Here is a 15,467-nt window from a genome sequence, read left to right as displayed (position 1 = left end):
AATGAAGCGAACTGTGTTGGTGTTTGTAATAAAAAAAAAATAAATATGTTTTTATGATATAGATCCTACAATTATATATCTACATGTTAGCATTTTGTTTTCGTAAAATGTGGTTAAAAACTATTTAAATCTTGACAGTAAGCCAGTTTCAATTTTAATAGGTTCGGCCTTTAGTTTTTGCTCAACTAATAAGCCTAAAGGCGTAGAGGGCGCTGTATAATTTCAAGATGGCGGCTGCCTATAGAGCCAGGTTTGTTATGGTTTTTGAACTAATTTTAGGTTAATATATCAATTTAGATCAATAAATAAAATAAATCGTTAAAAATGCATTAAAAGTATCCGGTTAAATTAAATGTGCATTATATTTAGCTGTAAACAATAGGCCTAGGTTAGACAAGTCCTGCTGCTCCAGGCCTGGTCGGACTGGGTGGGACTCTTCTGCTGTCTGTAGGCCTAGTAGTAGTAGTAGCTGTTCGCAGCGGGCTGGAGGAGGGCGGGTGGGAGAACTACTGGCATACCACTGCAAATCAGTATGTATCTGTTAAAATAAAAGTGAACTTTATTTCATTTTCAAACTAGGCCTACTGTAGACCTAGGTAAGCCTAAACTATAATAGGCCAGCGCTAATGAACTTTCGCACCTAACTTTTAATTCTTAATTTTTTTACTTTAATTTTCTTCTCACAGTCACAACGCATAATTATAAAACATTTTTACATGATTCAACCACTCATAAAGTGCATTTTTTCAACAAAAAGATACCTTTATAAATATAGGTTGATACAGGGTTTCCGCGCTTCCTAGCACGACGAGCTGTATTTTTTTGCAATCAAGTCTTTGCCAGAATGTCCGAGTCAATTCTTAAATTTTGAAACCATTCAAGGCTATTCTATATTTTTAATCGGAATTTTCCCATGAAACATCCGACAACTAAATGTGGCATCATGCAGTACTATCTTTTTGAACTTTCTTGTCGTAATCGAGGTTAATCGAACCGATGTTTATCAATTGGTTTGATAGTTGTTTTTCTGGATTAGGAATAGGCCCCTAGCCGGCGGCCTAGGCCCTACTTTTTCGATCTGTGTACGCATTTGGATCATAACTAATTTTTGAAGTAATTATTGTACGTGTGAATTTCATGTGAACACACATAGTCAAACAACAGCACTATACAATATAAAGAATGACATACAAACGGCAAATAGATAAGTTTTCATAAATGTTTTAAATCAAAAAACTTCACGCTGGAAACTCAGACATTCTGGCAGTTTCTTTACTGATTGCAAAATGGCAGCCGCTCGTCGTGCTAGTGAACACAGATTCGCTGTACTTATTTGTGGGCCTATTTGTTGAAAAAGGTACTTTGTGAGTGGTTAAATCATGTGAACATGTTTGTTATTTATATGTTGTGACTGTGAGAAGAACATTGAGGTAAAAATATTAAGAATTAGAAGTTCTGGCAATTTTTTACTGATTACAAAATGGCAGCCGCTCGTCGTGCTAGCGAACACAGATTCGCTGTACTTATTTGTGGGCTTATTTGTTGAAAAAGGTACTTTGTGAGTGGTTAAATCAGGTGAAAATGTTTGTTAATTATATGTTGTGACTTTGAGAAGAACGTTGAGGTAAAAAAATTAAGAATTAAAAGTTAGGTGCGAAAGTGCATTAGCGCCTGGGAGGCCTAGGTACAGTAGGCAAGGCAAGTGCAAAATGCACTACTACAGCATGTTGGAATAATAACCATTTTCTATTTAATTATAAGTCTAATTACGGTAATTAGTTACTTGACCACAAATTGAATGATTGCTTTTGGTCTAGGGCAGAATAAAAACAAATTCACTATTTACAGATTATTGCTATAGTTTTGTTTTTCTTTATTGCGAAGGGAGGGTTATTTTTAAAAATCAGGAAATGAAGTATTTTTGAAAGAAACAAATTAATTTAAGAGAAACATAAGTTGCATGTTTGGGCAAAGTGTATTGCATACAAAATGCACATATAATATCTATGTCGTAGTATGGTGCTTTCCACGAACAACATGATATGTTTGAAAGGTAAAAAAAAAGATATTTGTATATACAGCATCAAACTTTTTTGAATATATTCTCTATGAGCCTGAATAAATAATTTCACCTTTTCCTTCTAGGTTGGCTAAATTTGAGGATGTTCTCAAGCAGGACAAAATCAATCTGGATGAATTTCAGAAAGAGTGTTTTAATGGTAAATGAGCTAACAATACACTACTGAGATCAGCAGTTGTCCAACGTTGAGAGAAGCTGTTTAATGAGCATCTTTAACACATCAATTGTATTTGTAGCAAAGACAAGCCAAACCAGTTACTCGTTGCAAATCCTTTTTCAGAGATAATGGCCAAAGCATGGTGGAATGTAAAAATTGTGGAAATCTTTATATATCTATACGTCATGCTATGCTGTTATTTTCCCTGTTTTCCATTTTTTTACTGGGAAATCAAGCGACCGATTCGAAGCTATAAAAAATAAAATTAGTAAAATAATTAGTAATATATTGATAAATCACAAACTAGGAATGAATTCAAATTAAGGGTATATTTGCAATATGCCATTCCATCTTTAAGATACACGTTGACAGTGCATGGATTATCTGATACACAACTTAAAATTCTCGATCACATTCACACAAATACCATAAAAAAACTGGCTTAATATTGGAAAACATGGTTGAACACCGGCTATCTTGTTCAGCCCAGATGGTCTCAATTTCCCAAGAATTTCTTACTTATATCTTGAGTCCCATACATTGGCATTTGCCAGGTGCATGGCAAATGCTGATAATCGGGTAATCCATGCACTGTCATCTAAGCTAGAAAGGGAATCCAAATGGACACGTAAGAACAAAAATAATGGTTCAAACCAATGGGAAGCCGTTTATGTTAGGGCTTTAGAAAGTAGTGATAACAGGACATGGTCAAAAACAAAACCTGCTGTAAAAGAAATTCTATATGAGGACAGAAAAACTTTTTGGAGTAATTATATACAACCCTTAATTCAACAGGGCCAGTTACTTAAAATAATTAAGCTAAATGAATGGGATCTAACATGGAGAGCTAACATCTTTAGTTTACCCAGAGGGGTCCTTAGCTTTGCTGTTAAAGCCTCGATTGACTTCCTGCCAACTCTTTCCAATCTCTGTAAATGGGGTAAAAAAAATAACTGAATCTTGCAAACTTTGCGAAGGTAGAGAAACTCTACAACACGTCCTCAATTCATGTCCAGTTGCACTGGACCAAGGGAAGTTTACCTGGAGACATGATTGCATTATAAACATCCTTATAAAAGCCTTCCAAGAACATAGAAAGTTTTAAAATATCCATGCGGATCTAGCTGGATACTCAATATCAGGGGGAAATATCCCACCCAATATTCTTATAACCAATAAAAAACCTGATATCACTATTGTCAATAATAAATGTATCGAACTATATGAACTTACTGTACCACTGGAACCCAATATTCTCAAGGCTAATGAAAGAAAATCATCTAAATATGTGGAACTCGTTGGGGATATCCAAGATAAGGGGTACCAATGCAAATTAGTATGTTTGGAAATAGGAAGCAGGGAGGTTATATCAAAAGAAAATGAAATGCGCCTTAAATTAATGTTTAAGTTAAACTCATCTCAATTTAAGAATTTGAAAAAAACTTTATGTAATACGGCCCTGGCATGTAGTTATACAATATGGAACGTCAGGTTTAATCAAATATGGGATAATTGTAAATTTCTGGAGTAAGTTGATGAACTTCTTTTTTGTTCTTGTTGCTTTTCTTTTGTCCTGCCTTGTTTGAATACCAAACTTGGACCTGGAATGAATGTATACTTTCTTTTGTGAAATTTTAAAATTGTATTGAATAAAGAATGATTGAATATGTTAAAACAACAATTTTTAACTATTTGGTGACGGTTTCTGCCTATAAAAATCCCAAAATCGTAAAGTTTGAAGGCTGATTTCTCAAATATTGTTCTTTAAACAGCTTTAAGTTTAAACTTGTGAAACTTCATAATGAAATGTCGGATTAAAATGATTCTTTTAAAATTTTATAGCTCTCATTTTACTGTTTAACCCTGTATTGATAACTAAAAACTGATTTTTGCGACAAGTGATTGGTTTGGCTTGTCTTTGCCACATTTGTTGTGTTCGTAGTGATACTCATTAACAGCTGACTTGCTCTGTTTCCAAGTGTTAAAATGGCTCTTTCACAACAATAAATAATTTAAAACATCTTAAATTCAGTCCACACTAGCAGCTTTTTATGTGACAAATGATTGTATGATTTGCTCTTATATGGGTGTGATATGACATCTTCCTGCCCATAAATAGGCGCTCAATTTTCATATTAAGATTGATGGTGCAGATAGAACTTAATGACCCTCCCTGGTCTTTGGATCCATAGTGACAAACATGCACACCTGGCTTCCACCTCCCCTACCTGATATGAATGATGATGACCCAATGATGATTATGTCTATAATTAAGGCCGTGGCTATTGTTACATCAAACTTAATTGAATTCTTATATTCTTTAATCCAATCCATACATACTGTACAGCGAAGCTAATCAGTTTAGCAACCTGTTTAAGACTCGTGGTGTAACGATAGTTAGGCCTACTGCCTGTAATTTAATTTGTAACAGTCAAATACAACAGCACCTGATATATGTCATTCAAAATGCTCAAAAGTCTGGCTTTTTATTTATTTATATAATTATTATATAATATATTTATATACTGTTTTTGGTTTATTGACAGGTATCCCAGATAATGCTGGTATAAGGTCCATCTGTTGGAAGGTAATGTTGAATTATTCATATTATTATTTTATTTATTTATTGTATTTCATTTGTGTTCACAATAAATAATAATTACATACAAGTGTCTAGTAATTCAGGAATTTCAAATAGCGAAATATTTTGTTTGCACTCTGAATTAAGTTATTTTCATTCAGCTACCAATTGGGTCAAAAGCGTAGCTATAATTTTATAATCTATTTATTGTTATATCTTTGCAATTTTGTACATACAATGAATATAAGTATTTCCATAATGTGCCCCTCCCTCCTCCATCACCCACTCCTTACCTCACCTTATTCTGGTTATTATGATTATAACAATAGCATTTATATTAAATCATAAAAAGTTAAATATTCATCAAAATCCATTTCCATATAGAAAAGATAATCCGTCCCATCATAGTCACCTACCAAGTTTGTTATTTTCTATCTATGTTTTGATGTTTGGTAACTTTCAGTAAATTTTGATGTTAAAATTTAATCTTTTTTTGTTATTTTCTTACGATATGATCAATAAGGTCACGTTTAAAAGATAAGAATTTCATGCCGTGTAGGCTAACTACTGTATTTGCCAGAATAAATTATTGGATTAATCCAAAACAGTTCACATACATTTGGGATAATGTACAGTAAAACAGCAATTTTTATCTTCATCTTGAGAAACTGTTAATTACCTGTATTCAGTTATTTAATTGATATTAGCTATCCTGATCACCTTTTCTTTTTTTTTTTACAGATTTTATTAAACTATTTACCACCAAATAAAACACTGTGGAAAGAGCTGTTGAGTGAACGAAGGTATGTACTCTAAACTAGTCAAGATAAACAACATTCAGGGTTTATTGAGTATTTTATTATTAGATAATGTTTGTCACACATCCTCTGTTAATATTATATATTAAAAATGACAAATGAAAAAAATGTTTTTGTATAGCAATAATGAAATTGTTGATACGGCCATGGTATCCAGGTGTCCTAAGTTGGAAGAGTATTATGTATCAGGAGATCTAAAATGAACTACCTTTTTTAGCATTTCTTATTTATATATTTGCTGCATGTGTAACAATTGTCAGTTAACTCCACGGAGTAGCTTAATAATTAGTAACAATGTGCAAACATTCTGAATTGTAAGCATATGGTTGATCAGTATCAGAGTGTAATTCTCGTTCTTGTTATTGTTTTGTAGGATAGGACTAAATCAAGAAGTAATTATTTAAGGGGATTAGTCATAGTGAGTGTTTAAGAAGCAGTGAACTGAAAGATCAATAGTCTTCGAGGGGATTTCCCCTTGTTTGTAATATTTTATTTATAGTTTTTTTTTTGCTTTTTTTGCATTCCACAGGTCAGCATACAAGCAGTTTCTACAAGAGATGATCATTGAACCAGGAGGCAGTATGGACAGTGCCTGTTCTGACCATGTAAGTACAATAGTTTATTTGTATTAATGTTCAGTTATGTATATTATACAATTTATTGCCTGTATTCATATGATCTTTATTATTAAAAGATGTATTAAGAAATGTAATACTGTAAAAGTAAAACAATCTTCATTTTATAATATTTACAATCAGTTAATTTTGCACTTGTTGATCCAATAAATCTTAATACTGTACATTTCAAGTAAAGTGACTATGTTTGTATTTCAGCCATTAAATCCAAATCCACAGAGCCAATGGTCCCAGTACTTTAAAGACAATGAAGTCCTACTGCAGATAGATAAAGACACAAGGTAAAAGCATTCAGATTTAAAAAAAAAAAAAAAATGGTTTTTCTTGTTCTCTTTTAAATTAACATTGGAAATTTCTCCTGGGCTCGGTAATTCAAAATATTAATATTCCTGTTCTATTTAGCCTACTACAAAGAACAAATAAAGCTTATGATGTGGAGTATCTACACTGTTTTTATATTAACACTCACACCGCCAGGGTTTTGAAAAAATAGTATCAGCCACCACCAGACTTTTTAGCGAATTTTAACACTTTTTCAAAGTTCGTTGAGAGTGCGTATGTGATCAGATTGACAATAAATACTACAAGAACTACATACATCTTAGCTTTACTATGGTACCAAACACTTTATTCTAATCACAATCTGTGACCCGTAACAGTAAAAGGAAAATGACTCACTTTGGCAAACCTCAAATAATAAACAAATTGGGATTTTAACCGTCAGTTGAAAGTTGATGAATCCATCCAATCTGCCATCCTCTGATTGTCAGCAGCAAGTCTGAGTGGATCATCATTATGATCAGTTGTGCATATCTCATTGTGTTACGTACTCCATGAAATCGTGCTGGACAGCGACTGTTGGCAGTGCCTATGCGGTCTCGTGCGGTGGTTCGCAGGCCCCCGACCCCTAGGGGCCCTTACCACATAATCCTCGATCTAGCACCCTGACCCAAAAGAATGACAAACATACCATAATTAAAAAACGAGCACATCTAAATCCCACAATTGAAATGGTGACAGGGACACAAAAGGCCCCCACTCTCAGAATACCACAGGGCCCCGGCCCCATCTTTACTCCATTGTGTGCTTGGCTTGAGGCTGACAATGTGTGAAAACAAAATACTTGAGAAATAAATTAAAAACACATCTTTTTTTTCTTTTACAAAACAGGCGTTTATTACCTGATTTAGGATTCTTCCAAAGACCAACAAAATACCCCTTTAACGAAGCAGTTAATTCTTTATCTGAAAACGTTACCCTTCGAAAGAGAGTGGAACAGTCAATTATCAAAGCAGAGGATGTAGCTAAAAATAGATTAGGAATAACAAATGTAAGTATCAACAAAGCACTTGTACACATCATGAAGATTACAGTGAATAAACTATGCATTCACAACTTTTCTTTAGTGTAGCATTAATACAGAATTGCTTGCAGGCAAATTTGTTAAATGATAATCAAATGCTGTTGAAATTGTTATCACATGATCATCACATACGAATGTCAGATGAGATTCACATGATTCAATAGATTATAGTGTGTAACACATCACAGTCAGTTGCAGAGATGCATAGTGTAAATTAATGAGGACCCATTTATATATATATATAAACACATGAGAATGCCATCAATATTTCCTTTTTTGTATTTCCATTTTGTGTAGGTTAAGAAGAAGACTAAGTTACCAACATATGAGTTTGGTTACAATGCACTAGAAGATGGCCAAGAGGCGCACTGGGAAGTTGTTGAAAGAATACTCTTTATATATGCAAAACTGAACCCTGGCCAAGGCTATGTCCAGGGAATGAACGAGATCATAGGACCTATCTACTACATATTTGCCACTGATCCAGATGTAGAGTGGGAAGGTTTGTTAGTAGAGTACATTACATGGGTCCGAAATGAAATTAGAAAAGGCCACTTCTTGGACAGCTGCTTAAATAAGGTCTCTTAAGACATCTAATTGCATTTTGCTGTGTAAGGGGATACCCATCAGCACTGGCTTCAAGGAGAATTGATTTGCGGGATATTGATTACTTTCCGGGAGATTCTTGCTTGTTTCGGGAGGGTGAGAAATTTTCATGATTTCCAGGAGACTCCTTTGACTTGTGGGAGATTTGGGACCCCAGTGTACATATATTCTTGTATCGTTCAGTTAATTTAAAAGCAATTATTAAGCTTACAAATTACAAGAATGGATACGGTAGGCCCCAAATACAAGTTTGTGCACTAAAGTTTAATTCTTTTTTTTTTTTGCAGCATCCAACCACTTTAAAAAAATGTTTGTGGGCCGCAACAAAATTACCGATAGGCTGTATGTGGCCCGCGTGCCTTACTTTGCCTACCTGTGGCGTATATAGACCTTGTATTATGCACCTTTGATAATATTTTGTTTTGACTTATCTGGTAAAATATATACAGATTAAAACTGACTGAAATTTAATGTGATAATTATGTGATAATGTTTACTCTTTTCCAAGGTTCAGAGTTTCATTACGATCAGTGTATGATTATGCCTAATCAGGAGAAGCTCTTCATCTTCTCTGTTGCTGTATAAAATGAAATAGGGATTTATTTACACCAACCAACATGCTACTATAGGACTCTGTTAACTATCACTGTTTTTCTCCCATAATTCTAGAGCATGCAGAAGCCGATACTTTCTTTTGCTTCACAAATCTTATGTCAGAGATCCGGGACACGTTCATCAAGACATTAGATCACACAAGTGTCGGCATCAACGCCAAGATGAAGGTAGTCATGATGCAACTGAAGAAATTTGATCTCGAGTTGTGGCTTCGACTCAACAGCCAGAACTTGCAAGCCGAATTCTTCCTCTTTAGGTGGCTCACTTTACTACTGTCGCAAGAGTTTCCCTTACCTGGTAAGTATCCATGGATAACCTTATTGCTACTTACTAGGTCAGCCACAGCTGAGCCCCAGCAATACTCCTCCATTCATCACGGTTCATACTGGCTTCTAGCTCTTCTAATCCAGAATCTTTTTTTCAGTAAATTTATGAAAGTTAATTTTTGTCTGCCTCTGCTCCTTCGACCATGTGTGGTTTCCCAGAGAATTTCAAAATTTCAATTTCAAATTTATTAAAGTCCTTGTGGAAAATATTTTGAGTGTATAGTAAGTTTCATACATATAAGACAATGACGATGACATTGTCTTGCCTGTGTGCTATCTTGTCCCCCGACATTTGGTAGGGCCCTATACAGAATGTTGTTTGTGATTCGATTGATAACCACTCCTACATATTATTTTGTGTTACCTTTACAGGTGGTTGCCACACCTATTGTTTAATGTTGTGATTACCTTTACAGATTGTTGACCACACCTATTATTCTTGTGTTGCCTTTGCTTTGCCTGTTGGTCACACCTACCCTTTATATTAGTTTTGCTGTCTTTTACAGATTGTTGGCCACATCTTCCTTGTAGCCCTGTAAAAGGGTATATCAGGGGGTTTTTTTTCAAGGAAATGCTGATGATTTAACCTTTGCCCTCAGATTTGATCCGAATTTGGGATTCCTTATTTGCGGACAGCTCAAGGTTTCATTTCCTCGAAAGTGTTTGTTGTGCAATGATAATGTAAGTGCCTACATAAATTGTTACTGTATTCATTGATGTTCATTAAACAACATCTCTGTGTATGTCACATTCTATCAGTTTTGTTAATTGTACCCAATGAATGAGATCATTAAAATGATTTTTTTTTTTTCTTTAAATCTAGCATTATTAGGAATGAACTATTAGAAGGGGATTTTTCAACAAATATGAAACTTCTGCAGGTTTGTAAGCACTTTTTAATAAAGTATTTTTTGTATACAGTATTATATTTTCTAATATGTTTTCATGTTATTTTGTTTTTGTTTTATTCATTCATACAGTAATTTCATTTATTCATTCAATACTTTCATTTCATTCAAAGAAAAAAAAATAATTAAGGGGTAGATATGATGATCAAAAAGTTAATTAAATTAACTATTTGTGATTCTCCAACCCCCTAAAAGCAAACATTTAAAAGTAGATAAAATATACAAAAAGTACAGAAATTAGGTTAAGAGTTAAAAATTGCATTCCATTGAGATACAATTACAAACATGTGTCAACATTAAACAAGTTGTATTTAAGAGAAAACAATTATTTTAGATAAGATTCTAAAAAAATTATTAGAGAATAATATTTCCATAAACAACTTTAGTTATGTAAATAATATATTGTCTGTTATGTATTTTTACAATACCAGTATACATATTATATTAAAACCAATGAAATTATTTGATCGTACTATACATATTGTTTATCAGTGAAACAACATTGTGTACATATTAATGCGCTATTAAAAAAAATCTCATTTTATAGCATTTTGTTACTTATTTGCTTTATCTTATCCTTGATTGTTGGCACCTTTGCTATTTTTGTCTTGGTTAATGGGTTTGCTGGTAAAATTAGATGGAATTTTCTTTTTCATTTTTCAGAATTATCCTAGCATTGATGTCAACAAAATACTCTCAAAAGCATTTTCCCTCTGAGAATATAATAAAAAGTAGGATGTTAATTGAAAGAGTGAGATCAGCACAGATGTCTGTTCTTCCAGCAACAATGAAAAAAGTTGGGTGTATTATCTTATCGTTTTTTCCAGTTTTAATGAACATGATTTTAAGCTGAAATAGTTTCATCTGGTTTCTGGATGTATGAACATGGAAAAAAAATTCTTGTAAGTAAACCAATAATATACGTGCTGTTTGTAATGTTTCGATTCGTTAGCATTGAATCCTCTTCAGACTGGTTTGCTAGTTGCTGATGCTTACCGATGTTGTGGGCCGCCCTCTACCAGTAGTTTTAGGACTGATAAGCTGGTTGTAAATATTAGGAAGTTTGTATGTGCTGTCTTTTCTGTTAATGTTGTTTCATGTTTTCGTATCCAGAAACCCTCTCGACTAACCATATTCCTGACAGTGGCGGCTCTAGGATATATTTTCTTGGGGGGGGGGGGGTGCTGAGTGAGATAAGGATAACTTTGGCGCACTTCGCTATCTGAGGGCCTTCTGACCGAGCCAGGGAGGAGGGTGTCCCCCTCCCTAATGAAATTTTTTTTAGTAGGGATCTCTGGACAGCCAGAAATGACACTCTCAGACTTAAAAAATTTAAATGTAAAGTTGATAAAATGCAATTCTTATTATACTCTCAAACTCAACGCAATAAACACACATTTCATTTCATTAGGTTTTTCCCTTTGGTCTGAATGCCCGACTAACTCTGGCTGGTGGGTTGGGGGCTTAAAAAAAGACAAATTTGAGAGGCTATTTGAATACAAAAACACGGAAAAAACATGAACAGAGAAGACAGTGCACACAAACTTTCTAATATTTACAACCACCTTATAAAAAACTAGCAAACCAGTCATTGTTCTGATGAAGATCCGCTGCTAACGGATCGAAATGTTACAAACAGTAGGTATATTATTGGTTTACTTACAAGAATTTTTCCAATATTTTTAGTCTGTTTGATTTTTAACCAAGTAGTTGCAAATATTCTTGCTAAACGTATTGCCAAACTTGTCATACACTAATCCAAATGTAAGAGCACTAGTATTCAACCCAAATGCTCCGATTATGAAAACAGGTTGGAGACATTCAACTTGCTCGGCACATGTCGGATAACCATAGACGTTGACAAGGATCAGGGAGGCCATGAATTAAGCTAACAAAACAAATAATTTTCTAATATACTCTTGGAACCAGATATGAAATTCTTTGAGAATGACTTAAATGTATGCTTGAGGCCTACTTACGCAGACAGCAACACCAGCGTGCGACAACAACAGAAGGAAATAGAACCTGTTGTATGACTTATGTAATTGTACAAGTTGCACATGTGACAACATTTTGTTTATGGTGTAAAGGGATTTCAATGCCTGATAATGTTTTGTCAACAGTCCATGCCGTTGTCACACTCTGTGTAAACAGGCCTTTATTATGTTACATTTTTAAACATAAGCTCTTAAGTTCTGTCTATTTCAAAAGTTAGTGCTTTATGGCTGAAAATAATCAAGCTATAAAAAATCAGGAAATACGCTTTTTAAGAAAAAATATGTTTGTTTTAAATATTGATGAAATCTGTATTTAATGAGCAGTGATTTGAGTGCAAATAACAGTATTCCAAGACCCTGTACTGCAAAAACATGTCATTGGCTTGGGTTCAAGTTGGACAGTTATTACTGTAAGTGTCAGGATTTTTATCAGGGATCAATTAATTACGATAGTCAAAATAGCAGTCAATGGGTGTAGATAGTGTGCTCAAATTTTATAAGTACATTTTAAGGAGCCAGCATCCAATTGTATAACATGGCTACTGTTTATGATTTATTATTAATAATATTTTTTTATCATTATTTTTATTATCATTACTACAGTTTTTTGGGAAGTCTTTCAACATGATAAAGCAGCAAAATACCTTATACATACAACAACTCCCTTTTTGTTGTGTAACTTTTTTGTTTAAACAAGATATGACTAAATTTGTCAAGTTGTAGTACAGTGATGTATACTACCTGAATGTTTAAGAATGATAGTGAAGTTGTTCAAAATAATAATTATAACTTCCATAAAAATAATAACTATATGAATCTATTAATAGATATTCTACTTCTACTTCTGTTTTTATAGATTCCACCTATAAAATGCTATCCTTTAAAAAATATATATTCTGTTAAATTCATATGTTTTATCTCTGAACTATTGGGTGTCATTATAAATAGGTATCTGATATATAGCAGATATTCTATTTATTAATAGTTGAATTTTTAATATAAGTTTCTAATCTTTAAATAGATCCAGTCTATAAAATGATATCTTTTCCAAGCTAAATATATATACCGTAGAACCTCGAATTGAATCCCAATGGGCTTGATCTCGAGAAGAAGCCCATCTTGAAATGAAGCCCACCTCTTCAGTTTTCAAATGTCCAGGGCTTCAATTCAAGGTTTTACAGGTATTCAATTTATAGATAACTATGAAGCTAAATATAGATACTCATCTATAAATATTATATTTCTCATCTATAAAATGATACCGATACCCTATCCAATCAATCAGTACTTACTATGTTTAAAAATACATACACATTATAAAATAATTATAATAGCTATAAATACTGTAAGCTACCAAATTTATATTAAAATAGATCCATATATAGATAACCAGTTTGTCTGATTATAAAAATATAGTAGATTCTTGCTGATGAAGGCCACAAAAATGGCATAAACATTTCTTCATATAATGTAAATAAATGTGTTTCATTGTTCATCCGTATGTGCTGTGCTGGCTCCAGAAATTTGCTGGTGGGAGGAGCTCCTAACCAAATGGCCAACTAGAGCCTCGCTCAGGGCCCCTGAATAAAAATTCTGGGTAGAATTCATGAGGAGTTTGGTGCCACACTGACAATGTGGAATAAGCATTAGGAAACTAATACACATTGATAGATAGATAGATACATACATAGATAAATGTTATATATGATATTCAACCTACTGTATAAATAATACCCATTCTAGTACATTATTTGATATCCATTCGAAATATCAATCTATAAAATGTTCTATGAATTGGATATTAAATCTGTAAATTGATATCAATCTATAAAAATATAAGTTGTTACCAAGTTATCCAGTCCACTAATGATTGATATCACTAATGTTATGCTGACCTGTAAACCCATGTCTATTTTAGTAGTACAGTAATGTGTAAATAAAAGATTTATAAATAAATATATCTTTGATTATTAAAGTTGACATGTTTAAGTTGATGGGTTTATTTCCGGACACTCAGAGTCTGTATGATGTTATATCGTTTGCATTGCATAATATGTCTGTAAAGCTTGGTTTCCTTAAAATCGCTACACTGTCGCTATGTTGTTTTTAGTGCAATCGTTGTGCTGTGTAGCAGTCCCCGACGCAATCAGGAATGGTCACCGATTCGACCGACCAATCAGCATCAACGAAAGATGTCGGCGTTAGCGTGTAGCGATTGTATGGAAACCATGCTTTAATCATTCTTGCAACATTTGCATTGGGTTTGTCTGTCATGCAGTTAATTTCGTTTCTTTTCTTAATACTTATCACTATTTTTTTTTTAGTTTACTAGCAATAATGGATAATGGTGCTACATAATGAGCTATAACTGATTTACAACCACGTTTGTAAAACCATGGAGTTTTCGCTCCATAATAGCAGCAATGGGTTATACTACAGTGTTCAGATCCCAGGCTATGCTAATGGCAACTGATCCCCTTGAATCAGTTGCCATTAGCCTAGCCTTGGTTCCAAGCCGAAATTTGGAATACTCGGTGAATGCTATACCATAATATGATGTGTGTCATACACAAGTTTAATTCCATCCCATCTCTTTTATGGCCCTCAAATCCAATCACTCGTTTATGGAGAAACCTGTGGCAAGTTGACCAGAGCCCTGAGTAGTCGTTTTAGGTACAGTAGAATAATCAGAGTCGTACATAATTCTCTGAACATAGTTTTAGTTGATTTATTTGATACTATTTGTATATTATTATATAATACAGTATTACATTCAGTTATTCGATTATTATAATTCTTATGTGAAATTTGCTAATTGTTCAGTACTAAAGTAAACTCAGTTTCCCTTCTCAAAAATCATAAATATTAGATTTAATGTTGTTTTTCAAATACTTTAACAAGAGCATGTGTGGTCTTGTCATATCGTGAGCAACTTGTGCATGTGTTTTAAGAGTAGACCTATAATATCTTAAACCAGAGAACAAACTTCACTGCCAAACTACGCCTACGTGTATGTGGGCTGTTTATCTGATAGTTCGCAGTTCACTAGTTTAAAAATTTCTTAAATCTTTAAACACCTTGCTCTTAAATTGTATATCCAACTAAATATGTATAGGATTACATTTTTGCAAAAACAGAGGTTGATCTAGGGGGTAACGGGAACTAGCGATCTAGCGTCACCATGTAAATTAGGAGAGGTAGACTACATTATCAGGCAAATGTTTTAAAGTAATTACAGATACGTTATTTTTATATCGTAAATTTCAATGATTGTTTTACATGCGAAAAGATTGAAAAGATTATACATTATGAATAAAGGAATTGGTACGAAATAGTTCGAACAGGTGTTTTTTTTCCTTTACAGACTTTTGTATATATATA

General features: G+C 33.5%; 1 protein-coding gene across 1 annotated transcript; it reads left to right on the top strand.

The window, feature by feature from the left end:
• The first annotated feature begins 88 nt into the window (after positions 1–88).
• Positions 89–15,420, top strand: LOC117101172 (TBC1 domain family member 13-like). The gene is made up of 12 exons (XM_033241057.1): positions 89–250; positions 2,146–2,219; positions 4,784–4,824; positions 5,560–5,621; positions 6,166–6,241; positions 6,470–6,552; positions 7,442–7,601; positions 7,932–8,136; positions 8,910–9,152; positions 9,781–9,862; positions 10,005–10,062; positions 10,753–15,420. The coding sequence occupies exons 1-12, from the start codon at positions 228–230 to the stop codon at positions 10,804–10,806; spliced, it is 1,161 nt and encodes a 386-aa protein (XP_033096948.1). The 5' UTR covers positions 89–227; the 3' UTR covers positions 10,807–15,420.
• Positions 15,421–15,467: the final 47 nt, after the last annotated feature.

This window comes from Anneissia japonica, unplaced genomic scaffold, assembly GCF_011630105.1.
Source record: "Anneissia japonica isolate Jap-2015-1 unplaced genomic scaffold, ASM1163010v1 scaffold7766_len575116_cov191, whole genome shotgun sequence".
Taxonomy (NCBI): Eukaryota; Metazoa; Echinodermata; class Crinoidea; order Comatulida; family Comatulidae; genus Anneissia; species Anneissia japonica.
Note: the sequence above shows the minus strand (reverse complement) of the source record. Positions and strands in the feature narration are given on the sequence as shown.